This window comes from Semicossyphus pulcher, unplaced genomic scaffold (assembly GCF_022749685.1).
Source record: "Semicossyphus pulcher isolate SPU_LCO1_2020_fin unplaced genomic scaffold, fSemPul1.0.p SCAF_8, whole genome shotgun sequence".
In the NCBI taxonomy this organism is placed as follows: domain Eukaryota; kingdom Metazoa; phylum Chordata; class Actinopteri; order Labriformes; family Labridae; genus Semicossyphus; species Semicossyphus pulcher.
The window spans coordinates 27,076,525-27,101,864 of NW_027211759.1; the positions used below are offsets into that span (position 1 = coordinate 27,076,525).

Sequence of the window (25,340 nt, forward strand, 5' to 3'; positions counted from 1 at the left end):
ATTTATACCACAACCGAAACACTCGGTTCTCCTGCCAGACCTGCTGCAGGAACACAGTTAGACACGCCTGTGTGTTTTATTAGCGCTTTCCATCTGATTAACATGAAAGAAGCAATAAAAATATTTCTCCTGTTACTAATCTGTGGAGCAGCAGCCAGGTTGAACTTGTTGTGCATCCTTCAGACTCCCGGGGGCTGAGGTGGAGCTGTGAGAATGTGAGGAGCAGATCGATGTGATGAACAGCTGACTCTGTGACGAGCCGAACACACACACACACACACACACACACACACACACACACACACACACACACACACACACACACACACACACACACACACACACACACACACACACACACACACACACACACACACACACACACACACACTGAACCGCCGGCTAAACCTGCAGCTTTGATCTGCACAGATCTCTGTTACTACACCGCAGCTATGAATTAAACACCATGTTCAATCGATGTTGTCTAATCATTGATCAACTCACACAGCAACACGGTGGTTCTTTTTCATTATTTATTCTCTGCAGTAAAAATATCTCTTCAAAGTGCATTCGTACATGTTGAGTTGGCACACAGCGAGCGTCTCTCTGTCATTTCTGACACAAATCCACCTGAACATAAATCCACCTGTGATGCTTCCAGGACCTGGAGCAGCTCTGGTTTCAATTATTGACATCATAAACTGAATTACAGCGAGACACATGGTGAAGAGGACATCCCCAGGACAGATTAACACAGTATGTACTACTTTCTTATCGTCAGTCCTGTTGAGGACGCTGTTACTCTGACAGAAGACGAGAGAAGCCTCAAGATGTGTTCAGACCAAAGCAAAGCTCATTTCTGGATAATGTAAGTTTGATTGTGGGATCATTTGTGTTGGTTAAAACAACCTGTGAATATTTAACATTCCAGATCTGTCAGAAAACCAAACTCCATCCTGTCTGCATCCCTCCTGTCCTCTCACACAGCTGGTTAACCTCCCCTCCTCCTCCTGATCTGTGTCTGATGAACTCTCCTGCTGCTTCCAGCTCCTTCAGGCTGACCAGTGCCCAGTGTGATGAGCTGTTAGCTCGGATCAGTACCAGGATTTCTCTGATGGACACCAACTACCGGCGTTCTGTGTCAGCTGTGGAGCGCCTGTCCATCTGTCTCTGCTGAGTGGCAGTTTCACTGTATCTAGCAAGTCACACGTGGGCTGAGATCTGTCTCACTACAGCGCTATTGTAGATTTAATAACAATAAACAGGCTGAGAGGATGCTGAAATAACTACATCAGGATGCAGGTATGAGCTCATGCTGTGTCAGGTCTGTCTGCAGGACGACAAGAACACTACTTTAAAATGACTGTTTTTTGAATGGAGTCTGGTTTGACTGTTTCTGATGGACCTCAGGATGTCTCTACATTGTTTGACTATCGTGACAATGTTATGACTATTTTTGCTTTAGTTGAAAAACATGCACCCTGCACAATCTTTGCATTCACAGAATTTGTTCTTTGCTTTTTGTCTGAAACACATTTAGATTTTGTCTAAAGACTTTTTGTGATCTCATTACATCAGGATGTTTTCTTGCATTCAACAGTGCACGAGAGTCCACGGTGGTTTATCTACACACACAGACATAAAGCAGTGACTGCCTTGTGTCTGAATGTATTTATCAAAGGATCTGTCAGTGGCTTAGAGTAATTAGTTTGTAACGGCAAGAAAGCAAACTTTCTTAGTGCTGAGATCATTAGTCAGTGATCATTCACTTATGTACAGAGGCCGTGAGCAGCCATGGATGCAATCACTGGTTTAAATCCAGATCAATATCTCATTATCGGAGGATAACGAGGTCTGTTTTAGTTAGTTATCAAACACACATGACCAGAAATGTGTCTTTTTTAAGATTACATGATGTACATCATATTTTCTTAAAAAAATCAGAGTAACAAGATAAAGATCTCCGACTGTCAAGCAAAAACATAAAGATAAAAAAAAAACAGAAATCAAATAATAAAAGCTTCTCTCTGCTTCCGTACTGATGATGTCTGCATTTCTCAAACCAGACAAACGCTGTGTTTAGAGGACACAACAGGTGAGCTATGGTGTGACATCACCTTCAAAGACATGACATCAACACAGAACTGTCAGGTCCGACACACAACAGGTTAACCTCACACACATCACACACTGCAGAGATACACACACGTGCGCTCTCAGGTCTCCTCATGAATCTCCTCTCAGCGCTCAGTCACAGGTCGATAATGGCTTTATGTTTCCCTTGGCTTCATCGTACGATAATGTGCTTCAGTTATTATTTGGCAAAAGTCCATCAGACATGAACTGTTAAAGAACATTAATACAAGCTGGTCGAGAAAAAGAAAAGGCAACTGTTAGTCAGTCTGTAGCATGAAGACTTTCACTGTTCCTAAAAACTACTGAGACCAATGTAGAGCCTGAAAAAGAAGTCAGGGGCTCGCAGAACATCGGCCCATAATCCTTAACATCATACTGACTTTGTGTTCATCACTTTGTGGAATGTTTTTTTAAACTTTAACACAGATTTTTTTTTATCTTTTAGAGCAAAAAGTTTGGTCTCATAATTATCTTTTTCACAGCGTCTATCTCATGAGCTGCAGGATTTCAGAAGAAAAACTGTTCTTTAGCTCAACGAGGAATCCAATCATTCTGATCACATAATTATTAAGAAACTAAATATTAATTTAAGGTCAAAATGTCCCAAAAAGCTACAGAATTAATGCAGTGTTTTGAGTGGATGATCAAATTAAAAATGTAAACAGAAGCATAAACGCTAAGCTACATTAACTCTGTTTAGGACTAAATATAAACCACAACATGGTCATGAACAGACATCAAACACAATATGATCAATACAGACGAGCATTGGAAAATACATTCACCGCGAGGAACAAGTATAAAATACACTGAAATAAGAATCTAGTATGGCCCTCTTTCCCATGATTCACTGCATGAGTGCAAAATCAGCAGAAACACCTCGCTGGTGTTTGTATTAACTGAGCTAAAGGATGAAACCTCAGAGGAATCATAAGACATGAAAACACTCAGACACGTGGGAGATGGTTTTATCTGCTCTACACAACATCTGAAGATCTGATATTTAGCTCCATCCTGTGAACGTCTTCTGGTATTTGTGCTAAGCTAGGCTGTGTTTTTGACCGTTAGCATGTTTAAAATGCTAACAGACATTGGAGGGCTGGTGGGAAATCATTAGCTTAGCTGTGGTTTCAGGTTTAAGATGATTTTTTATTATTGTATGCCGTCTCTTTACCTCCTGTGAGCTCAGATTAAACTGCACTTTGAAACCTGGTTTTACAGCAAAGACAGGAAATGAGGACAGAGAATAAATGGGAGCACCTATTTCCCAAACAAGACGTTTCTTCTTCTTTTTTCTAATTTATCAAAACCAGGTTTGCGTATCTGAGATTTAACTCAAACCTGCAAGGTCCAGTTTAGTTGAACCTGCCCTAAATCGCAGCTCAATGTCTTGCAGCAAAAGCACCTGTAGCATTTCTTGAACAGCTAGCTTGATGTTTTTATTCTCAGAAATCCTACAGTGATAGTGAGAGTGGAGGGAGTGAGGCTTTCCTCTACTGCAGCAGAGAATCAGAGGGAGGGGGCCGTAAACCACAACATACTGGGGGGGGGGTCACAGTTTACTAGTTTTTGTTTTAAGTTCATGACTTTGTTATCTCATTAATTGTCCCCTTTTTTTTCTGGCTTTAATCTCAAAACTTTCACGTTTTTCCTCTGAATATCACTCTTCTCCTCCAGTCTTTTGACTTTGCATTATCTCTGTATTTGCTTTTAATGTGCGTGTTGTGAATAAGTCTAATAGAAGTGAGCAAGCAAACAAAACCTTTCCCAACATGTCTGACTGTGTCTTTAAAGGAATGAAATGAACAAAACCAAAACAATACGTGCACATACCAACACCCTCAGTCATGTTTCACACAGGTATAAAAGGTCAGTTTACACTTTACAACAGTCCGCACCAGTTTGGACACACTGAAAGGTTTTGTCAGGAACGCATCAGGGACAAAGTGATGTGTGAATATTTCCAGGCGTTATCATTTTTTTGTAGGTGAAACTGCAGAATCAGGGAGCTCGTTCAAAGCTGCAGTCATGTGATTCTGTTCTGCCTGATGTGAAAGGATTGAAATGAATGTAACCTATCTCTGTGAATCGGATGAGGCAGTTTGTTTTAACACATCTGTCAGATCATCTTTAATGTCATCGAGCAAACAAACAAACCGACCTGAATGTACACACGGCAGAAAAACGCACACAGACTGACAGACACTGAGAAACTCGTCGGTTTGATGACTCAGTGGTCTCTCTCTGTCTCTCTGGCTGACTGACTGACTGACGCATGCCTTGTATACTCTGGCCCCGGCCCCCGACACACCAGCATCAGACCACATCTGGGGAAACTTAACGCAGACTGATGGAAATACTTCTACTGTATTCATCTGGCAGGAGGACCTGAGCGAAATGTTTCTGGGAAATCTTTCTACTCCTGAGGCCTCGTGTGACTTTTGATTTGAAGAGGCTGGCTCTCATCAGCGCTCTGTGCTGTAACGTCAGGTTTCCAATGACAAACTGCTGCTGTTTATTGGAGCTGAATACACCGATATTACTCCGCAACCGTACTCAGAAGGCTACTTTATCAAACAAATGAATCTAATAAAGATGATTTATTAATGAAGTATTCAGTCTTAGCGCGCTCTGCAGCAACAATATCTTAATCGACCAAAATCATCATTTCCTGCATTCAGTTCTGTAGAAAGTTCTCACATCGGCGCAGATACGATACATCTTCTCAAGATAATATTGTTTAAAGTCGAGCTGAGTTTTGTCCTTTGTACTTTCTTTTATCAATACTAAAACATTTTAAACTATAAATTAAATCATTAACTCATGATCTGATGCAGCTGATGGTTGATGAACGATAATGATCTTAAATCATCGCCCAGCCCTCATGATGAACGTCTTCTCTCCACTCTGACGTGTTTCAGTCGTGACAACTAAACTGCTGTACCTCTTCAGTCAACTCGATGGCCGTATAGGGTCTCTGCTGGTAAGAAAATCTACTTCCTGTTTCTGTTTTCAACGTTTTTTTAATCTGTTGTTTTTTGAGGAATAAGTTCACATTTAGAAATTGAAATTTGGGACGTATCATTCACAAATATGCTTTGGTGCTTTGCAGGGCTGTCAGAAAAGTGCATTTAGATCACAGACTGTATATATGAAGTGGACGGAGCCTCTAACAGGTAGCCAGTGCAGAAGTGCCTAAACCTGCAATCTTTCTGATGGCCAGAAGGGGGCGACTATAAGAAAACAAGCCTACTTCTCACTACTCCCTCACTTTAACCTTTTCCTAATGAAACTAAAGATTGAGACCATAAACTCAAGTCTTCATTAACACAGCATGATCTTCATTTTGGAAATAATGGTCCCATTCATGTAAAAAAAACGATGCTAGCACTACGATTAAATGATAACTTAGCATTTGTTAAACTCCTCCTTCCTGTCCAAATATGGTCCGGGGCGATGAAAAAAGCTCCCGTCCTGTATCACTTCTCACCTGTGTTAATGTAGTTCCAAAGCAAACGAGACTTGTGTACATTATATATATAAGAACTGGATGTATGGGTTCAAAAAAAGAAGCCTCTGTGGAAGTGCCTTACACCTGCATTTTCTTTAATGGCCAGCAGGGGGAGAAACCGCTGGAACATAACGCTACCATGTTCCTAATGAGTTTTGGTCTCAGTCTCTAGTTTCAAGTCTTCTTCAACACAGCATGATGTTCATTTAGTCACTGATGCTCCCATTGAGAGTCACACAGACCAGGAAGAGGGGAGGGTTTAGGGCGGGGCTACCTGTGAGTGACAGGTCGCTACAGTGGTGCACTGTAAGGTTTATTGTTCAGTGTTTTGTCGGACGAGTAAGCTGTTCACAGTTTCAGTAAGTGTATCATGTTAAAGCCTGTTTTAGCCACTTTTGTTGGAGCACTTCCAACCAGTCTACTATCAGGAGATATCTTTGTGTTTGCTAACCCCGCACCTCCTCTCCAGCTCCACCCTCTCGTCCAAATATGGTCCCATCCGGTTCAAAATAAGATGCCAAACCCAAGACTTCAAAACAGTAGTCTGCAGGCTAACGGTGGTTTTGCACTTCTGATATACAGTCTATGATTACGCTTTATGGGTTTGTAATTATTAACTTTCTCGTTTAAAGTGACAGCCCTGGTTCGTAACACGCTCTGCCCTTCTACATTCTTCTGAGACTGGTCGAGCTGTCTATCCCCATGGAGGCATCCCGATTGATCCAGCCACACTCGAATGAACTGAGCTGGACCGACCACATCTGGTCTGTTAGAGCGCTTCTCATAGAGCTGCAGTCGTATCCAGTTTGTAGCTTAACATTTGGCATAAACAGAACGAGCTAAACTCTTCACATTCAAACCTTTAAAGAAAAAAGCAGGAAAGAACAAAGTGTTGGCGTTAGAAGCAGATCAGACACTGCTTCAGAGTTCAGTGAGCTGTTAGACAGTTCAGAGAGGAGGAAGAATGGACTGAACTGACCAATCAGAGGCACAGGATCAACACCGTGACACCCTCCAGTCCATCTTCCATCCCACAGTCTCTGAAACAAAGCACAAAAAGAACCTCCGCAAGCTGTGCCTCCTCCCTCACACCCCGGAGTCGGAGTACATGCCGTTGATCAGGTAGTCCACCTGCGTGTAGTCCTTCCTCCTGTAGCTCTCGTAGGCCTGCGTGACGAACACAGCCACCGTCACCACGAAGAAGAGCAGGCCGAAGAGCAGGACGGCCAGCAAAGACGCCGTATCCACCAGCTGCCTGGTCAGAGCAGAGCCCGCGACTTCCACCATGTTCCCCTTGGTACCTGTGGAAATCTGCTCATGATGGATGGCTGCAGTGGTGGCGGCGGGTCCGGAGGGTGGAGAGGTGGTCGGGATTGACGGCTTCCTGGTGGTTGGGGTAGCTGCTGATGATGAAGGTGACTTCTTTACGCCTGTGGTCGTCACAGGGCGTGGTGTGGCTGCAGAGGTTGGTGTCGTTGTGGGGGGTTTTGTTGTTGTTGGTGGCGATGTTGTTGTTGTTGGTGACGCAGGTGTAGTTTTTGTAGATGTTGTTGTTGGTGGTGACGTTGCTGTTGTGGTTGGGGAGGTCGTTGAGGTTGTTGTAGACTTTATTGTTGATGGAGGTTGTGGTAATGGTAACGTTGTTGTTTTCTGTGGTGGTGGTGATGTTGTTGCTGCTGATGCATTTGTTGTTGTAGGTTGCAGTGACGTTATTGTTGTTGCTGCTTTTGTTGTTGTAGGTTGCGCTGACTTTGTTGTTGCTTTTGCTGTTGTAGGTTGGGGTGACTTTGTTGTTGTTGCCTCAGTCCTGTTGATGGCTCCGGGTAGTGGAAGCACAGGGTCTGGTGACGGCGGCTCTTGATTGGGTGTTGTGGTCTTGGATGCATTGTTTCCTCCTGCAGGCCGGTCGGGTGGAGGTAAGGTTGTTACAGCGCCATCTAATTTCTGGCTGGCTGAGTTTGAAGTGTTCTTCGGTGGTGATGTGGCTATTTGACGGAGGCTGGTCCCACCAACATCTTCACCTGTGGGACAAAGAAAAATCCATGAATGTTAAAGCTGAAAAAAAAGGATAAAAACATAAATCCATTAGAAATCATATTAGCTCAAAGCAATATAGCAAAAGCTTTTGTAAAGAGACAAGGAAGGAAACACACTGATGACAGTAGCTCTATCTAGATCTGTTGAGACTTTGCTCTAAGGTCGACAGTCCATAGATTTAACCCGATCAATACCTCTTGAGCGTCTGGAAAATATCGGAGCATCTCTCAGATTATGTCTTTGCAAATTCACACGTGGAAATCTTTGCACACAGAGGCAATCGAGCTTTTGTTGGCGAGGGGAAAATCACAGCTCAAAATCTTCAAGTTTATTTGTAATGATTGTGAAAAAAGAAAACGGAGCTCATGACTTGTTTAAGCACCGTCGTCCTCCTCCCCCTCTCTGTTTCAGTAGCACGGCCAAGGATGCACATGGGAGTTATGTTCACCTGCACATTCATTTACACTTCTGTGCTTTGTGTCTGCTTACCAGCAAAATGTGAATTTCATATTCACCTGCTCCCATCTGAGTTTGGTTAGAAAAGAGGGGTGCAACATTTCCACATAGAAAATAGTGCGTTCTTGTGCGCATTTATGGCCATGTGAACAGCATAGTGATATTTCATTGTTTGTAATGTCCATAATAACCATTGATAACTTTTTGTTGGAAATGTGCATAAAAATGTAAATAATCCTGGTGTAATATGAAGCGAGCTTTAAACAGAATATGACTATTCTTAAAAATAATGTCAACAACAACGCCACTACGTCTGAACCGGGAATCGAACCAGGAACCTTCTAGCTGTAGCACCATGTAGCCCTTATTTAGTTAAATTACATTTTTTGAAAGACGTGAGAGTTATTGATCAACTCATTTTTACCCCATTATCTTGTAAAAACCATGTTTTTAAATCCTGTGCTCACCTGTTAGCATTTTGGAAATATTCTTGGAATGCCGAATAGATAAATCGCACCATCATCATATTTAAGACTACGCCTTTTCTTTTTTCTCCAACCTTTTGGGGGAGTTTGAAAGAGAAACCCACACCAGAGAACACGCACGCTGCGACGTCAGATGGTGAAACCTTTATGCCGAACTGGAAATCAAAATTAACACCGTCACTATACAGTATATGGTGGGTCTCCCACCTTAAGTCGAGCTGAAACAGCATTTCGAGAGTATCCAGCTTCCGTATCGTGACGTATTTCCGAGTGAAACAGGACGTGCAGGCGGGACGTATCATTAGAGGGATTTGATTTGATCGTTGAGAAGTGGGCGTAGACAGACGTTCTCCACAGCGCAGTAGCTAGCCAACTGACCGAGCGTTCTTGGTGCTCTGCGGCTAAATGTTGCAGATTGATTGGTTGAAATTGTTTGGTGCTAACTTACGTAAGCACGCGTGAAATGTAGTTTTACCGGAAGAAAAAATGATCAGATTTTGATATAAGAATACGAAGAAATGGATTTTCTGTATTTTTTTTGGCCTATATTGTCAAATAGATGCACAATATTACCGAGGATGTGATCTAAAAGGATTAAAATGACATTTTTCATTTCACCTCGACTTTAATAATGCAGAAAAATGCAGTTTACATACTGAAATAAATTATAGTTTGCACACAGTCTGTCAGCTTGATATTTTGAATGAAGCAAACGGATAGAACGTTTTAAGATCTGTATCTATGAACATGTTTTAAAGGCATGTGTGCTTTCATGTAGCCACAGCTCCTGGCTCACACTCTCAGTGGAGCACTCACCTCGTGTTGTGTTGGGCGGGTTCAGGGGGTTGGCTGGATTTGGGTCTGTCCCTTGAGTCAATGTGGAGGAGGCGTCAGAGAGGAGCATGAGCAGACAGAGGAGGTGAACACACATCTGAGGACTGAGCTGGACCGTCAAGGGGAACAGGGACATTGTGGGCTGAGGGGGGGTGACACACACTCACTCACACTTACATACACCGCCTTACAGAAACACACTCGCATAGATTCAGAGTGAATATGCATACACACACTGAGCTCACGTGTGGAGGCTCAGGTGAAGGCATCAACTCTCTGCACCTGTAAGACATCAACACAAACACAAGCAGAGATTCAGTCATGTTTCATGTTTACTTCTAAAACTGAGCTGCAGAAACACGAAGCTTGATAACACGTTGACAACAAGGCATGTTTTGTTTCGTGTATGGTATGTTAGCATGATTTTAGTCCATGTTGGATAGGTTCTATTGTGTAACACAGATCTTATTAGTATCTAGTGGGCCAGTTTTCTGATATGTACCTAGATTTATCCCCACTATCGTCTGAATGTTTCTCTTTTCTCTCTTTGTCTGAAACAGGAAACATTCAGGACAAGAAATACAATTTTTGTTATTATTTTCAATTAGATCAGAAATGAGTACAAGGGGCTGAATACTTTCTGTAAGTAATAGAAAACACAGTGATACAGACGTCTTCGTGTCTGCGATACCTTCCGTTACATTTTAAAGAGCTCTTGGGGCTTGTGGAGGCAGACACACGTCTGAATGTTTTAAATAAATCAGAGTTCACTTTAAACCAACCGTAAGAAAGAAAGATTTTTATTTAATTCATGACCCAAAGTGATAGAATAAAAAACTACTGCAAATTAACTGCATTAAGCCTTATAATATAAACTGTAAAACACTTAAAGCAAAGAAGTTCAAGTCGAGCAGTTCAGCTCCAGCCGAGTGTGGGGAATGACTGCCCTCTAGTGGCAGAACACTGTAAGTGTCTGTGCTGTACAGAAGTGGCAGACACTCATGTTCATCTTATGAAACGGAAACATTTAACAAGTTAATGTTCTTAAATACAAAGAAAGAAATGATATTTAACTCCAGCCTGAGATTCTTGTATTGACATGTTAAAATACAGCTTAGGAAAAACGTAAGAGACCACTGCATTCATCGTTTGTGTCTGTGTTAAATGAACTTTTGTTTTATTGTAAACATTTCTCCACTTCCAAATCAAATCTTTTCATTGAGCTCTTCTTTTTGCAGAAAATGACGACTGGTTAAGAAAACCAAAAGATGTTTTTGAGAGCTGAATAACGCAAAGAAAACAAGTTCATGTTCATGTTTAAACAACAGAATACTAATGTTCAGATCAATAATGTGGGATAAGCTGGTTTTTAGTCACAGCTTTCATGCATCTCGAAGACTGTCACATTGTTTGGTGACGTTAGGCCGCTCTGCGCAGAAAGTCAAGCTGCTCTGCTTTGTTCGATGGCTTGTGACCGTCCATCTTCCACAGGTATAGTTCACCTATTTGTTTTTCAGTACAAAATTACAAGTGTATGGATTGACGATATAAATCTTATCAAAAAAAGTTTTTTTTCCCCTTTTGTTAACAATATTTAACAGGAAATTAAAATGGCCCCATGTTTCCAAAAAAACCTTCAAAATACCAAAAGTATCTTAGTAAGCTAATCAGGTAACTCTGCATTCAATCACAACCTACACGATCATTAACTTTAAGTATAAAAAAATAAATGTATTCAGGCCTTCATCGCACTCTTTGAGAAAGCATGAATTCAGTCTTTCAAATTCCCAAAACATCTTTTTATAAAAACTTGTTTCACATAAAAATAATCTTTTTTTTAAATAACTGCCTGAAAGCCTGTTTGAGAATCACCTGCTCACAGTTTTCAGTGCTTACAGAGCTGGACTGAGCTCTTTCTGATACATAAATACTTTTATGTTACAATTAAATTTACTGCACAATTAAAGCCGTTAAATAATAAAAACATCGGCACATGCCACCTTATTTGTAGATGTGTTTGCTGTCGACACGGTTGATATCGGCCGATTCCGATGTTCAGCTAATGCATCGGTGCATCCTTATGAGGTGTTTACAACCAACATTAGTATGTAATGAATAAACCACAGTCTATCTTTGTAACAAACAAACAAACAAAACAACAATAATAATCACAAGTTAAGTGGTAATTAACTGAACAAAAACTCTTCAGCTGAGGTGACCAGCTTTATACAGAAATATTGTATATTCTTTCTGCAATGATCTTACATCTGCTAGCTGTACATTCATCAGCCGTTGCAGTATCACACAATATAACATGAAGCAACATGTGCCATTAACCGAGTCTCTATTCTGATAAATACCGAAGAGCTGCAGGTGTGTTTATTTCAATCTTTTTGAAGTAGTATTCTGAGAGCGTCTGTTATCGTAGAGGTGCAAAACTGCAACAAAACAATTCGCCTAAATATATTTAAACTGTTTTTCTCAGATGCATCTGTGAATGGGAGCATGCAGGGCTTGCTAATGTGTGGACGATTAGGAATATTTCAGCCATGATGAGGGGAGGTAATCTTGATATCACACACTGATAAGTATATGTTGATTTAAAAGTTTGCTCTCCTACAGCTCCTGCGATCTTCAGCAGGGATGTTAAAGAAGAATTCCCTTCACAGCTTGAGCTTTGTTGTTCAGAGAAGCTGGAATCGAGAAAAATGGAAAAGACTTGTCAGGAGGAGGTGACGGAGAGATGAGAGAGGAGAGCAGAGTAGTATTTAGTGTATGTTGAGAGTATTGTCTGAGTTAGACTGTAACTGTTTAGCAGTATATTTTGTCAAAATCTGCTGTGTCATAAGAGGCTGTATTGTAGTTTTTGTAAAATAAGCTAAAGCTAACAAATTATCTACTAGTTAAACTAGTTAAATGTTGCCTGATGCTGACGGACATATTGAATACCTTACCAGAGAAACCTGAAAGATGGAGCGGGGGGAGAAAAGCAAACTGAAAATCAACAGTAAAATGTTTGTGACAGTTTGATGAATCTGCTGATAAAGGCACACCACACCTGCAGCTGTCAACACAACGCGCACATGCTGACAGAAACCAGTTATGATTCAACACTAAATCAAGTTAGACCTGCATGATATGAGGAAATGTGGATGAGGATGTGCGATGAGGATACGACAAAGTGAGGTGTGCATTAGCTACGCAGTGGTGCTGTTCTTTTCACCACGTGGTTTTCTTTAAACACATTTTCCTCGCTCTTCTCTCCTTCCTCTTTCATCATGTTGGAACTCGCAGCCACCAACGCACTGACAAATTAATCTGAGCGAAGTTGACGACTAGCTGGGGCTTCATCTGATTGGTGTGCATGCTGAGTGTGAATGCATGGCTGTATAAATAAAATGTTTTTTCATATTACTTTACATCTCATGTCATCTGCAATGTGGTTTTTTTTGCACCTTCAATGACATTGGCACATCAACATCTCTCCACCTCCCTGCATAGTATGTTTCATTTTAGATTTCTATTATTTTATCATATTTAATTATAATTTGTTGATGTACATATTTCTCTCTTCTAGTGTTAGGGCAGATTTACTGTGCATTTATTTATTTTACCGGTGCTATATAACCAGCTGCTGTAACACCACAGTTTAAAGTGTTCACACTTTGTTCATATCAACTCCAGCAAAGGGAACTGTGGGTCCTAATAACATGATTTAACTGTTCACTATCTTCTGTTGACTTTTACCTGCAGAGCTAGTAACGGTATGTATATTTACTTAGGGTCACCCAGCCTGCCATCTTCTAAACTGTCAAAACGTCCCTTCTGACACCATTAGAGAGATTTCTAGATCCACCTCTGCCTCAGTGAGATTTTGATTCTACAACTCGTGTCGAAATGAAGTCACTAAAAGGATTGAAAGCATTTATTAAGAGCTCGCGTCATGACGGAGACTGGAGTCTTGCAATAGGACACGAAGGGAACACGTGGACAGGTTTCATTCAGCGCTGTGCACAGGGACTTGCCCTGAATGTAAACAGAACACTCAAAGGTCAACACAGATGCCTACGTGGAGAGAAGTAGAAGAAGACACGCAGTCAGCGAGCGGCAGGTCCGAACTCCATTCAAAATTCCGGCTGTTTAACGCTCACATGACCTTGCACAGAACAATACTTCCAGGCAACTTTTCTTTTACACTTTTCTTTCTTAATAACCCGCCGATGTCTTCCAATCAGCGAGCACTGTGTCAAGAACTTAGCAACAGAAACTACATATTCATCTCCAGTGCTAATGTGTAGTTTGGTCCGTGATGTACTGAAATTACATTTAAGACAACGAGTTATTGTGTAGCTGTCTTGTGGTACAACAAAAGCAAAGGCACAATAAGTTATCAGAGATAACGGACTAATTTAATCACGGAAGTCGCTAACGGTAGTTCAGATAATTAGTCCCAAAGTTTAGCCCAAATTCTCCAACACCGCTAACACGGTCCCGGGAAATAACATCATTCATTTAAGTGTTAAGACAACACCTTGACCAATTATGTTAGCGGTGAGTGAAGTAAACATGCCAGTACAAGATGATGGATGTAAAATAAGTTAAATTCTAAAAAGATATCTCACCTTTAACAGACAGTTATCACCCAAGTTGTTGCTAGCTACGGCTAACCAGCCGTGTTCCTGTGTTTGTATTACTTGTATAACCTCATATGCCCGCAAACTCTCCTACGTATAATAAAGGTGATTCCGGAGACTTACCAGAGCTGTGTTTAGGATGATTAATTGAACACAACGAGCACAGACTGGTCAAATATCCAGGCTGAACTCATCACTTCCTGTAAGCAGGAGGTAAGCTTCTTCTTCTTTGGTTTTATTTCTCGCAGCGTAGACTCATCATCGGCGTATTTCTGCCCTCTGCAGGTCACATCAAGCTAATCACGACACCATTTAGCTGTAACACAACCTGAGTTTATTGTTTCTATGTGGAGGAAATTTAAGTGCACCCATACTGTTTTTTTTTCCATCACAAAAGCTGATATTAAAATGTCAACGAAATGTCAGTGAATTAGCCCTGGTCAGCTGCAGGGACATCAGAGTCAAAGCAAGCCTTCAACTCCCCAGAACCAAGGCTAAACCTTTAATATCACGTCTGTTGCATGCACACTGTGTACAGTTTATCAGCTCAGCTTAAAAAGAATGTGTGAAGCACAAAGATTTACTTTACTTTTAACCTCTACAGAACATACACATAACAGAATGAAGTCTGAGGTTTAAAGTTACTGTTTATAGTGTTTATGATATGTATGGTATCAGTGTAATCATTGACCATTAAAACATAGCTTACAACTTTTCTGATTTATAATATTTGATCAGAAGATATAATGCAAAAAACCTGATTTAGTTATAGCAGACTGCCACAAGGTGGTTTTTTGTGCTATGGCTGCATTTCTACCACTTTCATGATCTCTAAATGACAGGAATAACAATGTTTATGACAATTGTATTTATTTATATTTATAGGCTAAGGTTTTTACACTGATCAGCCATAACATTATGACCACCTGCCTAATATTGTGTAGCTCCCCTTTTGTCACTAAAACAGCCCTGACTCATCGAGGCATGGACTCAACCAGACCTCTGAAGGTGTGCTGAGGTATCTGGCACCAAGACGTGAGCAGCAGATCCTTTAAGTCCTGTAAGCTGCGAGGTGGGGCCTCCATGGATCGGACTTGTTTTTTCAGCACATCCCACAGATGCTCAAATGGATTGAGATCTGGGGAATCTGGAGGCCAAGTCAACACCTTGAACTCGTCGTGTTCCTCAAACCATTCCTGAACTTTGTCTGCAGTGTGGCAGGGCGCATCATCCTGCTGACAGAGGCCACTGCTATTAGGGAATACTGTTTCCATGAAGGGGTGGACTTGGTCTGCAGCAATGTTTAGGTAGGTGGTACGTGTCAAAGTAACATCCACATGAACGGCAGGACCCAAGGTTTCCCAGCAGAACATCGCCCGAAGCATCACACTGCCTCCGCTGGCTCGCCTTCTTCCCATAGTGCATCCTGGTGCCATGTCTTCCCCAGGTAAGAGACACACATGCACCTGACCATCCACATGATGTTAAAGAAAACGTGATTAATCAGACCAGGCCGCCTCCTTCCATCGCTCTGTGGTCCAGTTCTGATGCTCATGTGTCCACTGTAGGAGCTTTCAGTGGTGGACAGGGGTCAGCATGGGCACCCTGACCGGTCTGCAGCTACACAGCCTCATACACAACAACCTGTGATGCTCTGAGTGTTCTGACTCCTTTCTATCAGAACCAGCATTAACTCTTTCAGCAGTTTGAGCTACAGCAGCTCTTCTGTTGAATCGGACCACACAGATCAGCCTTCGCTCCCCACACAATTCACTTGGCCTTGGCCGTCCATGAACCTGTCACTGCTTCACCGGTTTTCCTTCCTTGGACCACTTTTGGTCGGTCCTGACCCTGCAGACCGGGAACACCCCACAAGAGCTGCAGGTTCGGAGATGCTCATCACAGTATTTGCCCCTTGTCAAATCAACTTTGAGGACAAAATGTTGACCTGCTCTCTAACATATCCCACAAATATTACAATATACACAAATATTTATTTGCGGGTCACAGGCAGGGGGACAGAGGAGAGACGAGACGAGGAGAAACTAGTAATAAGAAAAACCCTAAAAAATGTACTCCTGTTAGTTCTCTTCATGTTATGAACTGACCCCACCGAAACCCAAGTCTAAACCATCAATTGATGTTAAACCCCTCCTGGATTCAGCAGTAAAACAAACCCAATCATTGCGTGTGGGATTTAATCAACTGCTGAAGTCTTCCTCCAGAAAGTGTTTGTTCCAGCAAAGAGTCCCTCTAACATCACCCTTTGAAACCACTGATCTTCTCACCATGAGTTAGCCTCAGGGTCAGCGGCGGTGTAGCCAGCGGGTATCCTGACAAACAACAACTAATATCCAGGACCAAGACTTCCTCTACCCTTTTCTACTCAGTGTTTAAAGTCCAACTAGCAACTTGAAATGTGAGAATATGGAACACGTATAAGTATTTATTCAATATCCCACATACCAAGTGTTAGTTCAGTCTTTAACAGTACAAGTTGAAAGCCTTACTAGTTAACTGGTAGGCAGCAAAAGCTCTGACATGTGAACTAGTAAGGTCCAGAATATCCACTAGTGATACTAGGGAGATCCTTTAAACAATATTAGTTAACGTAATGACCAAAATGTCCACTAGTAACACTAGTTGGGGTCTTTTTGACCACACAAGTTAAATAGTGAGGTTCAATATGTTTACTATAGCTAACAAGTAAGAGCCAAAATCTCCAGTTTTCTTTACCGTACTAGTTAACTAGTGAAGTTCAAAAGAAGACGCTAGTTAACTGGGCAAACATGTCTTATTGACCCTACTAGTTAACTAGAAATGTTAAAATTTAAAAGTTCTCACTGATAAAAACTTATTAAATAATATTTTGGCCCTCACTAGTTAACATGTCAGAGCTTTTGCTACCAACTAGTTAAGACTTTCAGCATTTAACTATTGAACTAGTGCTGTTAAAGACTGAACTAATATAGGAGACTGACTGATATCAAGGACATGAAAAAGTGCTGAAAGATTTATTCTTAAACTGATGGGTTCAGGGGTCAAACTATCACTGTGACTCTTTATTTGGAGTCTGTTTCTGCAGCATGCTGTTGATCTCCTCATGTGACGCTGACCTGGTGGCAGCTCTAGTACATGAAAAACAACTATCTAGAAAGAATCAGTCCTCTCTCCGATGGTCTGTTTGCTTTTGTAGCTCATAAAGAGGCATCAGTAAATTAAGACGGTTTCATAACCAGATAAAAACTCCTCACAGCAGCTTTACTTTTACTCTATCCTTATTGTAAAGTGTAAAGTAAAGTTATTTTTACTAAACTTCTTTAACAGATCTCATGGATTGACTTTAAACACTGCAGCGCTTTGTTTTAGCTGCGGCTCACTGAGGCACGTGGGCGTCTGATCACTGTCGAGCAACATGTTTACAGTAGTGCACGCGGGGTGATCTGAGGACGCGTCCCGCGCTCATCGGTCAGGGTGTCAGATATCCGGAGGTGAGACGGCCAATTAAATTCCGACGCCGCCTGAGGGCTGACAACGTAACTGCCCCCTCCATCTGTCGTACACGCACACGCACTCGCGCGCGTGGCACTTTGATAAAATCTTACAGTACAGACAGTGAGGGATCATAAACATCAGTCCTGCTTGTTGTGTTGTCTCTGCACCGTCGATATGTCTCTGCCCGTCGCCTCCAGGCTGCTCAGGAGCGCTCTCCGGACTCAGCTGCTCCCCACGGCTCAGCTGTCCAACAAACCTGCTAAACACACCGTCTCTGCAGGGGTGAGTCCACGTCCACTGTCCTGTCCTCACATTACCGCTTCAGGACCCCTCATCCTGCAGGGGTCCACAGATATTCATCTTAAAAGGCTGGAAATCAACAACCGTTAGCTGCCACATCTCCTGATATGGCCTGACATGACGGCGCACAATCCTGCTGCACCCACACTTTAATGTAACTGCGTCAAACTTTACATTCTCCCGCTCCTCTCGTTCTTTAAATCATGAATCTCTTATTTTAATGACTAATGTGTTACGTCCCCGTCACCGTGCTGATTCTAAAAGTAATTAAACGTGTTTATTTTTAACACTTTCGATTAGTGCGTCAGTTTCTCGCCATTGTTCCGCCTAATTCCAACACGTACACATCTCTGCCAGCTCGACACAAATAGCTTTAACTGTAACAATATACCCAGAAAATACACACAGCTTAATATTTGGTATTTTTTCTACAATATTTTACACAGTTCTATATAGAGCTTAACGTTATTATTGCAGTATAAGTGTGACAGTGAGTTAATGTTGTGTCGTCGCTGTGTGACACACACACACACACACACTCACACACACGCTCACGGCGCCTGTTGAGCAGGTGCAAACTGTCCGACCTTCATGTTGATCACGGTCACACAGGTTTATGATTAAAGACTATAAGAAATGTTTTAATGGACCAATAACATACTTTTCTTACTGTAAAAGATCACCAGTCACATAACTGATTAATCACAACATTATTTACTTTATAAATATTACTCACAAGGTCAGTAGCTGACCTACTTACAGAGTGAATGCCTTAATAATGATCCAGAGCACTTTTATGTAGCCTATATTTAACAGCACATATTAACAAAGGGAGACTGGGGTCAACTGTAGCATGTCTTACTGTCCCTGAGTTAAAAATAACTGCTGCACATTGTTCATTTCATGAATAAAGTATCTTTATGAATGATAAGAATGATTAAGTGACACAGCTCTGGATGGATGACACAATGTAATTGGATGATAGTGAAGCTCAGAAGCTTGTTTCCCACCTGTGAAGCAAACTGTGTCATTCAATGTGTCGGAGCTTTTATCTAAAGAGGAATTTAACATGACTCATGATGTCTGAAGCTTCAAACATCACCGGTGCTTCATTCAGAAGTTTAGACAGTTTAACTGTGTGATTGGAAAGAAGAGAGAAGAATAACTAATGAATATAGTGGGTAATAATGTCAGAAACATAGGGCTGCACGATTATGTCCAAAATGATCATCAAGATTATTTTGATCAATATTCAGATCACGATTATTTATTAATTTTGTGACGTTTTTTTAATCGTACGTTCACATTTAACTAAACAGAGCAACACTTTCAATTCCATCTTGTGCTGTATTTCAGCTCATGTACAAATTTAGCCTCAAACTCAGACTCACCTGAATGTGGTGCATCATGGGTAATTTCAGTGTCTGTGGGAGTTGGGTGGATAGGGGCCCAATCCCAAATCAGCCCCTACCCACTACCGCTTCACTGCCAAGTGTCACTCCAAATGAAGTTACACTCACAGCTGTGGAGGGCACTACTAATGAAGGGGGAGGGTATAAATGGATAGCCTGATTATGGGACGCCCTCCCCACTCTATGGAAAAAGGAAGCAGCCGTCACCATGGCAACGGACAGACACCCTGTTTGCACGGTGGTAATGCTGTTCCACCGTTTGCGAGAGGTGAGGATAGCTGTCCCTGTAAACACAGAACATCTAGAACCATGAGAATGAGATATTTGGTAAATTTGACCTATTTTTATTTATTTTCACGTAGCCTGCGCGTGCATACAAATCACGCAACCTTAGAGACAAAATTATTCTCCTCTTTTTTGTTTTATCTTTGTATCTTTCTGACACCACACATTCTGTGATGATCTAAAGTCAGCGTGAGGAAAGCAAAGGTGCGAGTGCTAGATCTAAAATATTTGACAAAGTGGAAAGACGGAACTTTAACATTTATACGTTGTTTCCTCCGTTCTCCTCATGCGTACTTCCTGCTAGGGCGGTCGTAAGCCTGCACCTGTGCAGACTCACTATGTAAGGGCTTAACAGTCCACTTACACTCTGCGCTGAGTGGTTTGGGACGGCCCTTAATATGGCGAACCTCCACGAGAACACGCAAACGGAGGGGGTGTGGATAGGGCGAGGGGATAGGGGCTAATTTGGGATTGGGAGTGTCTCTATGCAGCGTCTCTGTTCTGGATGTCTGACTTGACGCTGGAGGACGGGGAGCAGCTCGTTCTTCCTCTCGGCCTTCACACACTCATCATGCTGCACTTTGTGCTGTTTTTTCAGCTGCTTCAACAAGTTAGTCGTGTTGCTTTGCGGGGCAGATGCAGGTTTCATGACCTCTTTGCTGATTATTGTTTCTTCTTAACATCACTTGCCCTAACCCTGAAACACCGGGACACACAACCTCATACCGTGTGTGCGCTGCAGGTTTAGCCGCTTAAAGTAAACACTCTGCAACAAGTCTGCTCCGTGAACGGTCCGTTCATTCAGCCACAGCGTTAACCAGCACCGTAGCAAGGTGCTGATGATAATGGGAATACATTCGCTGGAGCGTCTGCCTTCATCATCCCGCTGACATGATCTGTGACAGCAGCAGCGTTGCGTGCATGTTTACAGGCAGGTGATTCAGACTCAGTGCAGCTCAGTGATGAGTTCAGTCTGTGGTCTGGTGAAGAGCTGCACCGATGTGACATCAGACGGACTTTTGTTGTAGATAAGTTATGGAAAACGAGAGACTGTGAGTTTTCGTTTTGCAAAAAGCAACAAAAGTGTCAGAAAGACATTTTTTCAGCTCATTTGCTTATCATCACATGTCCTGCGACATGACTATTGCCTATTGTATATCGCTTAGCTCTACTGTGCGTCCCTATGAAAAGGATCGGAACTGAATGGGGAGCAGCTCATCAAAACTTTGCTCCATAGCGCCACCTGTGGACAAAATCTCCACATTTTAACCTTCAAATTCACAGACCTGACGCCCACACATGTCCACGCTTTAATAGTTTCAGTCTAATAATGAACTGTAAGAAAGCCACAGTGACAGTGGAGATTTAATCCAAACATCTGAGCTCAACACAGAAACAACAGTGATGTATCTGTAGAGATCGGTTTCATTAGAGACACAAATCTTGTACTCAAACTATTTAAGGAATGTCTGAGTCTTACAAATAGACGGGGACGGAGTGTTGTTTTTGGATTTAATCTGACAGACTTCACAAAGTAAGGGAGTTTGTTTAGCTATATTTCATGCCAAAGATAACAGCTTGACCAAATATGGACACAAGACATATAAAGAATGCTATTCTGAATGACAAAATAAATCATCTAGTTTATGTCGCACTGAAAGTTTACATGAGTCAGCAGTTTATACGTATTTTGTTAGAGAGAGTATCTGTAGATGTGTTCATCCTGCAGCAGTGGAACAGGCTGTAATGGCTGCAACATAATCCTTGATGGGTCAAAGGTCGTCCACTAAAAGTTCTCGTTGTTTCCACTGACAGGCTCAGATTGTTATTCTAAGTGTGTGACAACATGACAGAAAGGATCCCTACAGAGATAGACCTTTTTGTTACAGAGGAAGATGACTGATTTAACCACACACAGACATTACATCGCTCTCTGCAAACACACCAGACTCCATTCATAAAAACACTGATTTAAGCTCAGATCACAGGAGTTGCTGCTCTGCTGCTGTCTTTATTTTTGTTCCTGCTGTTCTGTGTTTAACAAATATTGAGTTGTGGCCTTTTTTAAACACCAAAGTCACAAACAACACAAAGAGATACTTCTATCAAGTTATCTGACATGTTGTTGTGGGCACTTTGGACATAGAAGTCTTGGAATCTAACCATCTGTCGGTGTGTGTCCCTCAGGAGCAGGTCATCGCAATGACAACCCTGTTTGTGGCCATCCTGGCTCCCTCCGGCTGGATTCTGTCTCACCTGGAGGACTACAAGAAGAAGCAGTAGAAGAAGATGAGGAGGAGGAGGAAGAAAAGGAGGGGGGATCATTCCGGCTCTGATGAAGATGCAGCCCAGACGTTCAGTCCACCCGCTCTCCCTCCAAGTCTCTCACTCCTTCAGCTGATGCTCCTGAGTCGTTCCTGCACTGACCCGTTCTAATGTTCATCTGTGCACCTATCCACCTCTAACCAATAAAGACCTATTCAGTGTAAACTGTGTGTTTGACTGCAGATTGTCCTGTTTTTGATGGTAACTGAATGGCTGATGGGTCACACGGAGCTGCAGCTAAAGATTGTTTCATCATCAATTCTTCTGTTATATTTGAATGTATTAGATTCATTGATAAAGAAATGAATCGATCATTTTCCTCATTGTGATTACGGCCGGAAGCATTGTGTTTTCTGTCCGTCCCTTTCTTGTGAACACGATATCTCAGAAACGCTTTGAGGGGATTCCTTCAAATTTGGCACAACTGCTCACTTGGACTCAAGAATGATGTGATTAGATTTTGGTAATCAAAGGTCAAAGGTCACTGTGACCTCACAAAACACGTTTGTGGCCATATCTCAAGACTTCATCACTAATTATGACAACATTTCACACACGTTTCTGAACGGTGATGATATTTTATATGATGATGCTTCATGTTGTCACTCCAAACTATTCTTATTGATTTAGACCCAGAGGTACTTGTATGAATCCAGCCTTTTCAATTCTTCCTGTTCCTAATCCACAACGAGCTCTCTGATCTGCTAATATTGAACTGATGATAATTGCATCATGTGTTAAAGCTCTTTATCAGAACTCTCTCCTCCTCTGGAAACATAGTGTCTAAGTGAGGGCAGCATATTTCTCACTGGAATCAAACATGTCGCTGTAGTATTCACTTCCATTTCACCAAAACATACACTTCACACCTTTTGTTTAATAACTCCAACATCTCGAGTCTTCACTGACAGAAATGTAACTTCAACTTCAACTTGACTAGTTGTTGGAGGCAAACAACTGTTTGACATCACTGTAAACGGAACATTTTCTGACTTGGGGTTGTTAAAGGCGTGGCCTATTTTTATTAAATCAGAAATAAACCCTTTGGGAACAGTTCATTACTAAGTGCACATTAGATAATCGCCACCTTAAATACATGCATGAAACAAAGGAGTCAATTTTGATTAAATATGATAAATACTTCATTCACTCACAAACACCAGCCAACTGTTGATTGACGGAGGATATCGTTGTTTTTTTAGTTTTTGTTGGTTCATAAACATCTTCAGACGAGAGACACCAGATTAACACGTCCATCCACTCACAGTATTACATGTCCACTCAGGGGTTCATCTGCAGGTCGCTCTGCTAATCCAGGCACTTTATTCCTGCCAGACACACACAGATTACACGTTTAGTCCACGGCTCTCTCGTCTGTCTCAGCACCTCTGTCGTCTCAGGACCAACTTAAAGAGTTTCCTTCTATCACAAACAACCTCACACCGACCGACAGAATTAAAGGAACAGACACAAGTTACGTCTCTTTTATTTACAAAATAATAAAGTTAACTCATTAAACTTCAGATTTTATAGTGTATACGGGCTGTCGTAAAATTTCCCTTCTTCCTTCCTTCTTTCCCTCCTGCCTTTCTCCTTCCTTCTGTCCATCCTTCCTCTCTCCCTCCCCAACACATAAAAAACAAATTATGAAAGAGATAATAGGTACAGCAGTGAATACATAAATTATACACAATATTTATATTTATACCAATAATTATTGTTTTATATTTGAAATATATAAAACAATCATATTTATACCCAGGTCCGTGCACAGACATTTTTGGGTGCAGGGCACAGACTGTATAAAAAGATGGCCGACATGACAGCTCCCTAAAAGTGAAGCCAAACCCTCTCTATCGCCCCCTGCTGACTGGCTGCAGTATAGCTCATAAAGCCCGCCTCCTCCATGTTAACAGATGGACATGAGTCAAACTATAAAATCAAAATACACATCAAATACATTTTTCTCAAACATGGTTTCTGTCATTATAGCAAGTAATTATCATGCAGATTTACGTCCAAGTGTTCATTTTTCTGACTAAAGTGATCAAAACCATGCTAATCTACCTGCTACATAAATTAATCGCACACTTGCAAGTTGATGGATAACATTAATGACTACAGAGGAAATTACAGTCAGTCCTACTGACCTACTTCATCCTTTTTTATATATCATAAAATGTTTTGTTTCGGTTGATTTCATAATGAGAACAGTGCCTGTCTCTGTGATGTCATTCACTGTAACCGAACTGTCGTGGGGCAGGAGTCATGTGAGCTTTACATGACAAGTCAAGACGCGTTGAATAGTTGATTGATTGAGACAAAATCATTTGGGAGGGGCTGGGGTGGTGAATGCAGAGTACCTCCCAAATTGATAAGGCATATTTTACGTGGATATGTCTTTATATTTAATAGAATTTATATTATTTTTATATATTGAATCCATATATATATATATATATATATATATATATATATCTGTGCTAGGGCCGGTGTGGATCAGCTGACTGACTGGAAGTTTTAATGACACAATCTGGCTTCAAAGCATTTCCTCGTCTCGGTTTCATCCATGAAGCACCTCCTTGTTTCTACAGTCACTGTTTCCTCAAGTGTCAGGTTCTCCTTAATACCTGGAATGGGAGGGTTTGTTAATTGGTTGCAATGTGTGCTCTCACCACTAGATGTCACTAAGTCCTTTACTCTGAGCCTGTTAGAATTTCAATTTCCAACTCAGCTGAACAAATGTCCCTCAGAACAAGTTAAACACCTCATAATGATGTTTTTGTGTGTTATAATCTGCAGAATATCTTTGGGCTTGTTTACACAGTTTCACGCTATAAAGGTAAATAAGTTATTTTGGCATCACTTTCGTACAATGGGAGCAGATGGAGACGCGTCGTCCATCTATGTATACAGTCATTGAGTTGTACAAAAAGAGGACAAATCAGTGTAAAAACAACATGGCTGCCATCTCTGCAGAATGATTCTTCAGCTGATGTCAAAGTTCCTGTGAGGAGTTTTTATCTGCTGATGAAACAGACAAACTTTATCCTGACGCCTCTGTATGAGCTACAAACGGACCGTCAGGAAGAAGACTGGTTATTCCTATATATTCATGTTTAGTGTGTGTGTGTGTGTGTGTGTGTGTGTGTGTGTGTGTGTGTGTGTGCGCGCGCGTGCGTGCGTGCGTTCGTGCGTGCGAGTGTGTGAGTGTGTGTACACCGGGTCCATGTAGGCAGGCAGATTAACTGCACGCAGAAACATAAAGATTCACGGTGGTATTTTTATGTACGATCCCCGTCTTAAGGTCAACAGATTCCTTTTTTTATTTAATGTCGGAGCAGTGGGTACACGTAGATTGCAAGAGTTTAAAAGTCCAGAAAATAAACTTGTTAAGGATATAAAAGTGAACTCTTCAGCTGATCTTGAA

The 25,340-nt window shown here is 41.6% G+C and overlaps 2 protein-coding genes across 2 annotated transcripts; one reads left to right on the forward strand and one right to left on the reverse strand.

Annotated features, from left to right (window-relative positions):
- Positions 1-544: 544 nt before the first annotated feature.
- On the reverse strand, positions 545-8,617 carry cunh11orf24 (chromosome unknown C11orf24 homolog). The gene is made up of 2 exons (XM_069687039.1): positions 8,608-8,617; positions 545-7,668 (listed from the first exon to the last, which is right to left on the reverse strand). The coding sequence occupies exons 1-2, from the start codon at positions 8,615-8,617 to the stop codon at positions 6,734-6,736; spliced, it is 945 nt and encodes a 314-aa protein (XP_069543140.1). The 3' UTR covers positions 545-6,733.
- An 8,958-nt stretch (positions 8,618-17,575) lies between these two features.
- cox8b (cytochrome c oxidase subunit 8B) lies at positions 17,576-22,080 on the forward strand. Its single transcript, XM_069686735.1, has 2 exons — positions 17,576-17,870; positions 21,773-22,080. Exons 1-2 carry the CDS (start codon positions 17,763-17,765, stop codon positions 21,866-21,868), a joined length of 204 nt encoding a protein of 67 aa, XP_069542836.1. The 5' UTR covers positions 17,576-17,762; the 3' UTR covers positions 21,869-22,080.
- The last annotated feature ends 3,260 nt before the right edge of the window (positions 22,081-25,340 follow it).

Excerpts from the sequence above, each read along its gene's own strand:
- cox8b (XM_069686735.1), top strand. The coding sequence starts at position 17,763 with ATGTCTCTGCCCGTCGCCTCCAGGCTGCTCAGGAGCGCTCTCCGGACT. Across the intron at positions 17,871-21,772 it reads AACACACCGTCTCTGCAGGG|GAGCAGGTCATCGCAATGAC; the intron begins GTGAGTCCACGT and ends TGTGTCCCTCAG.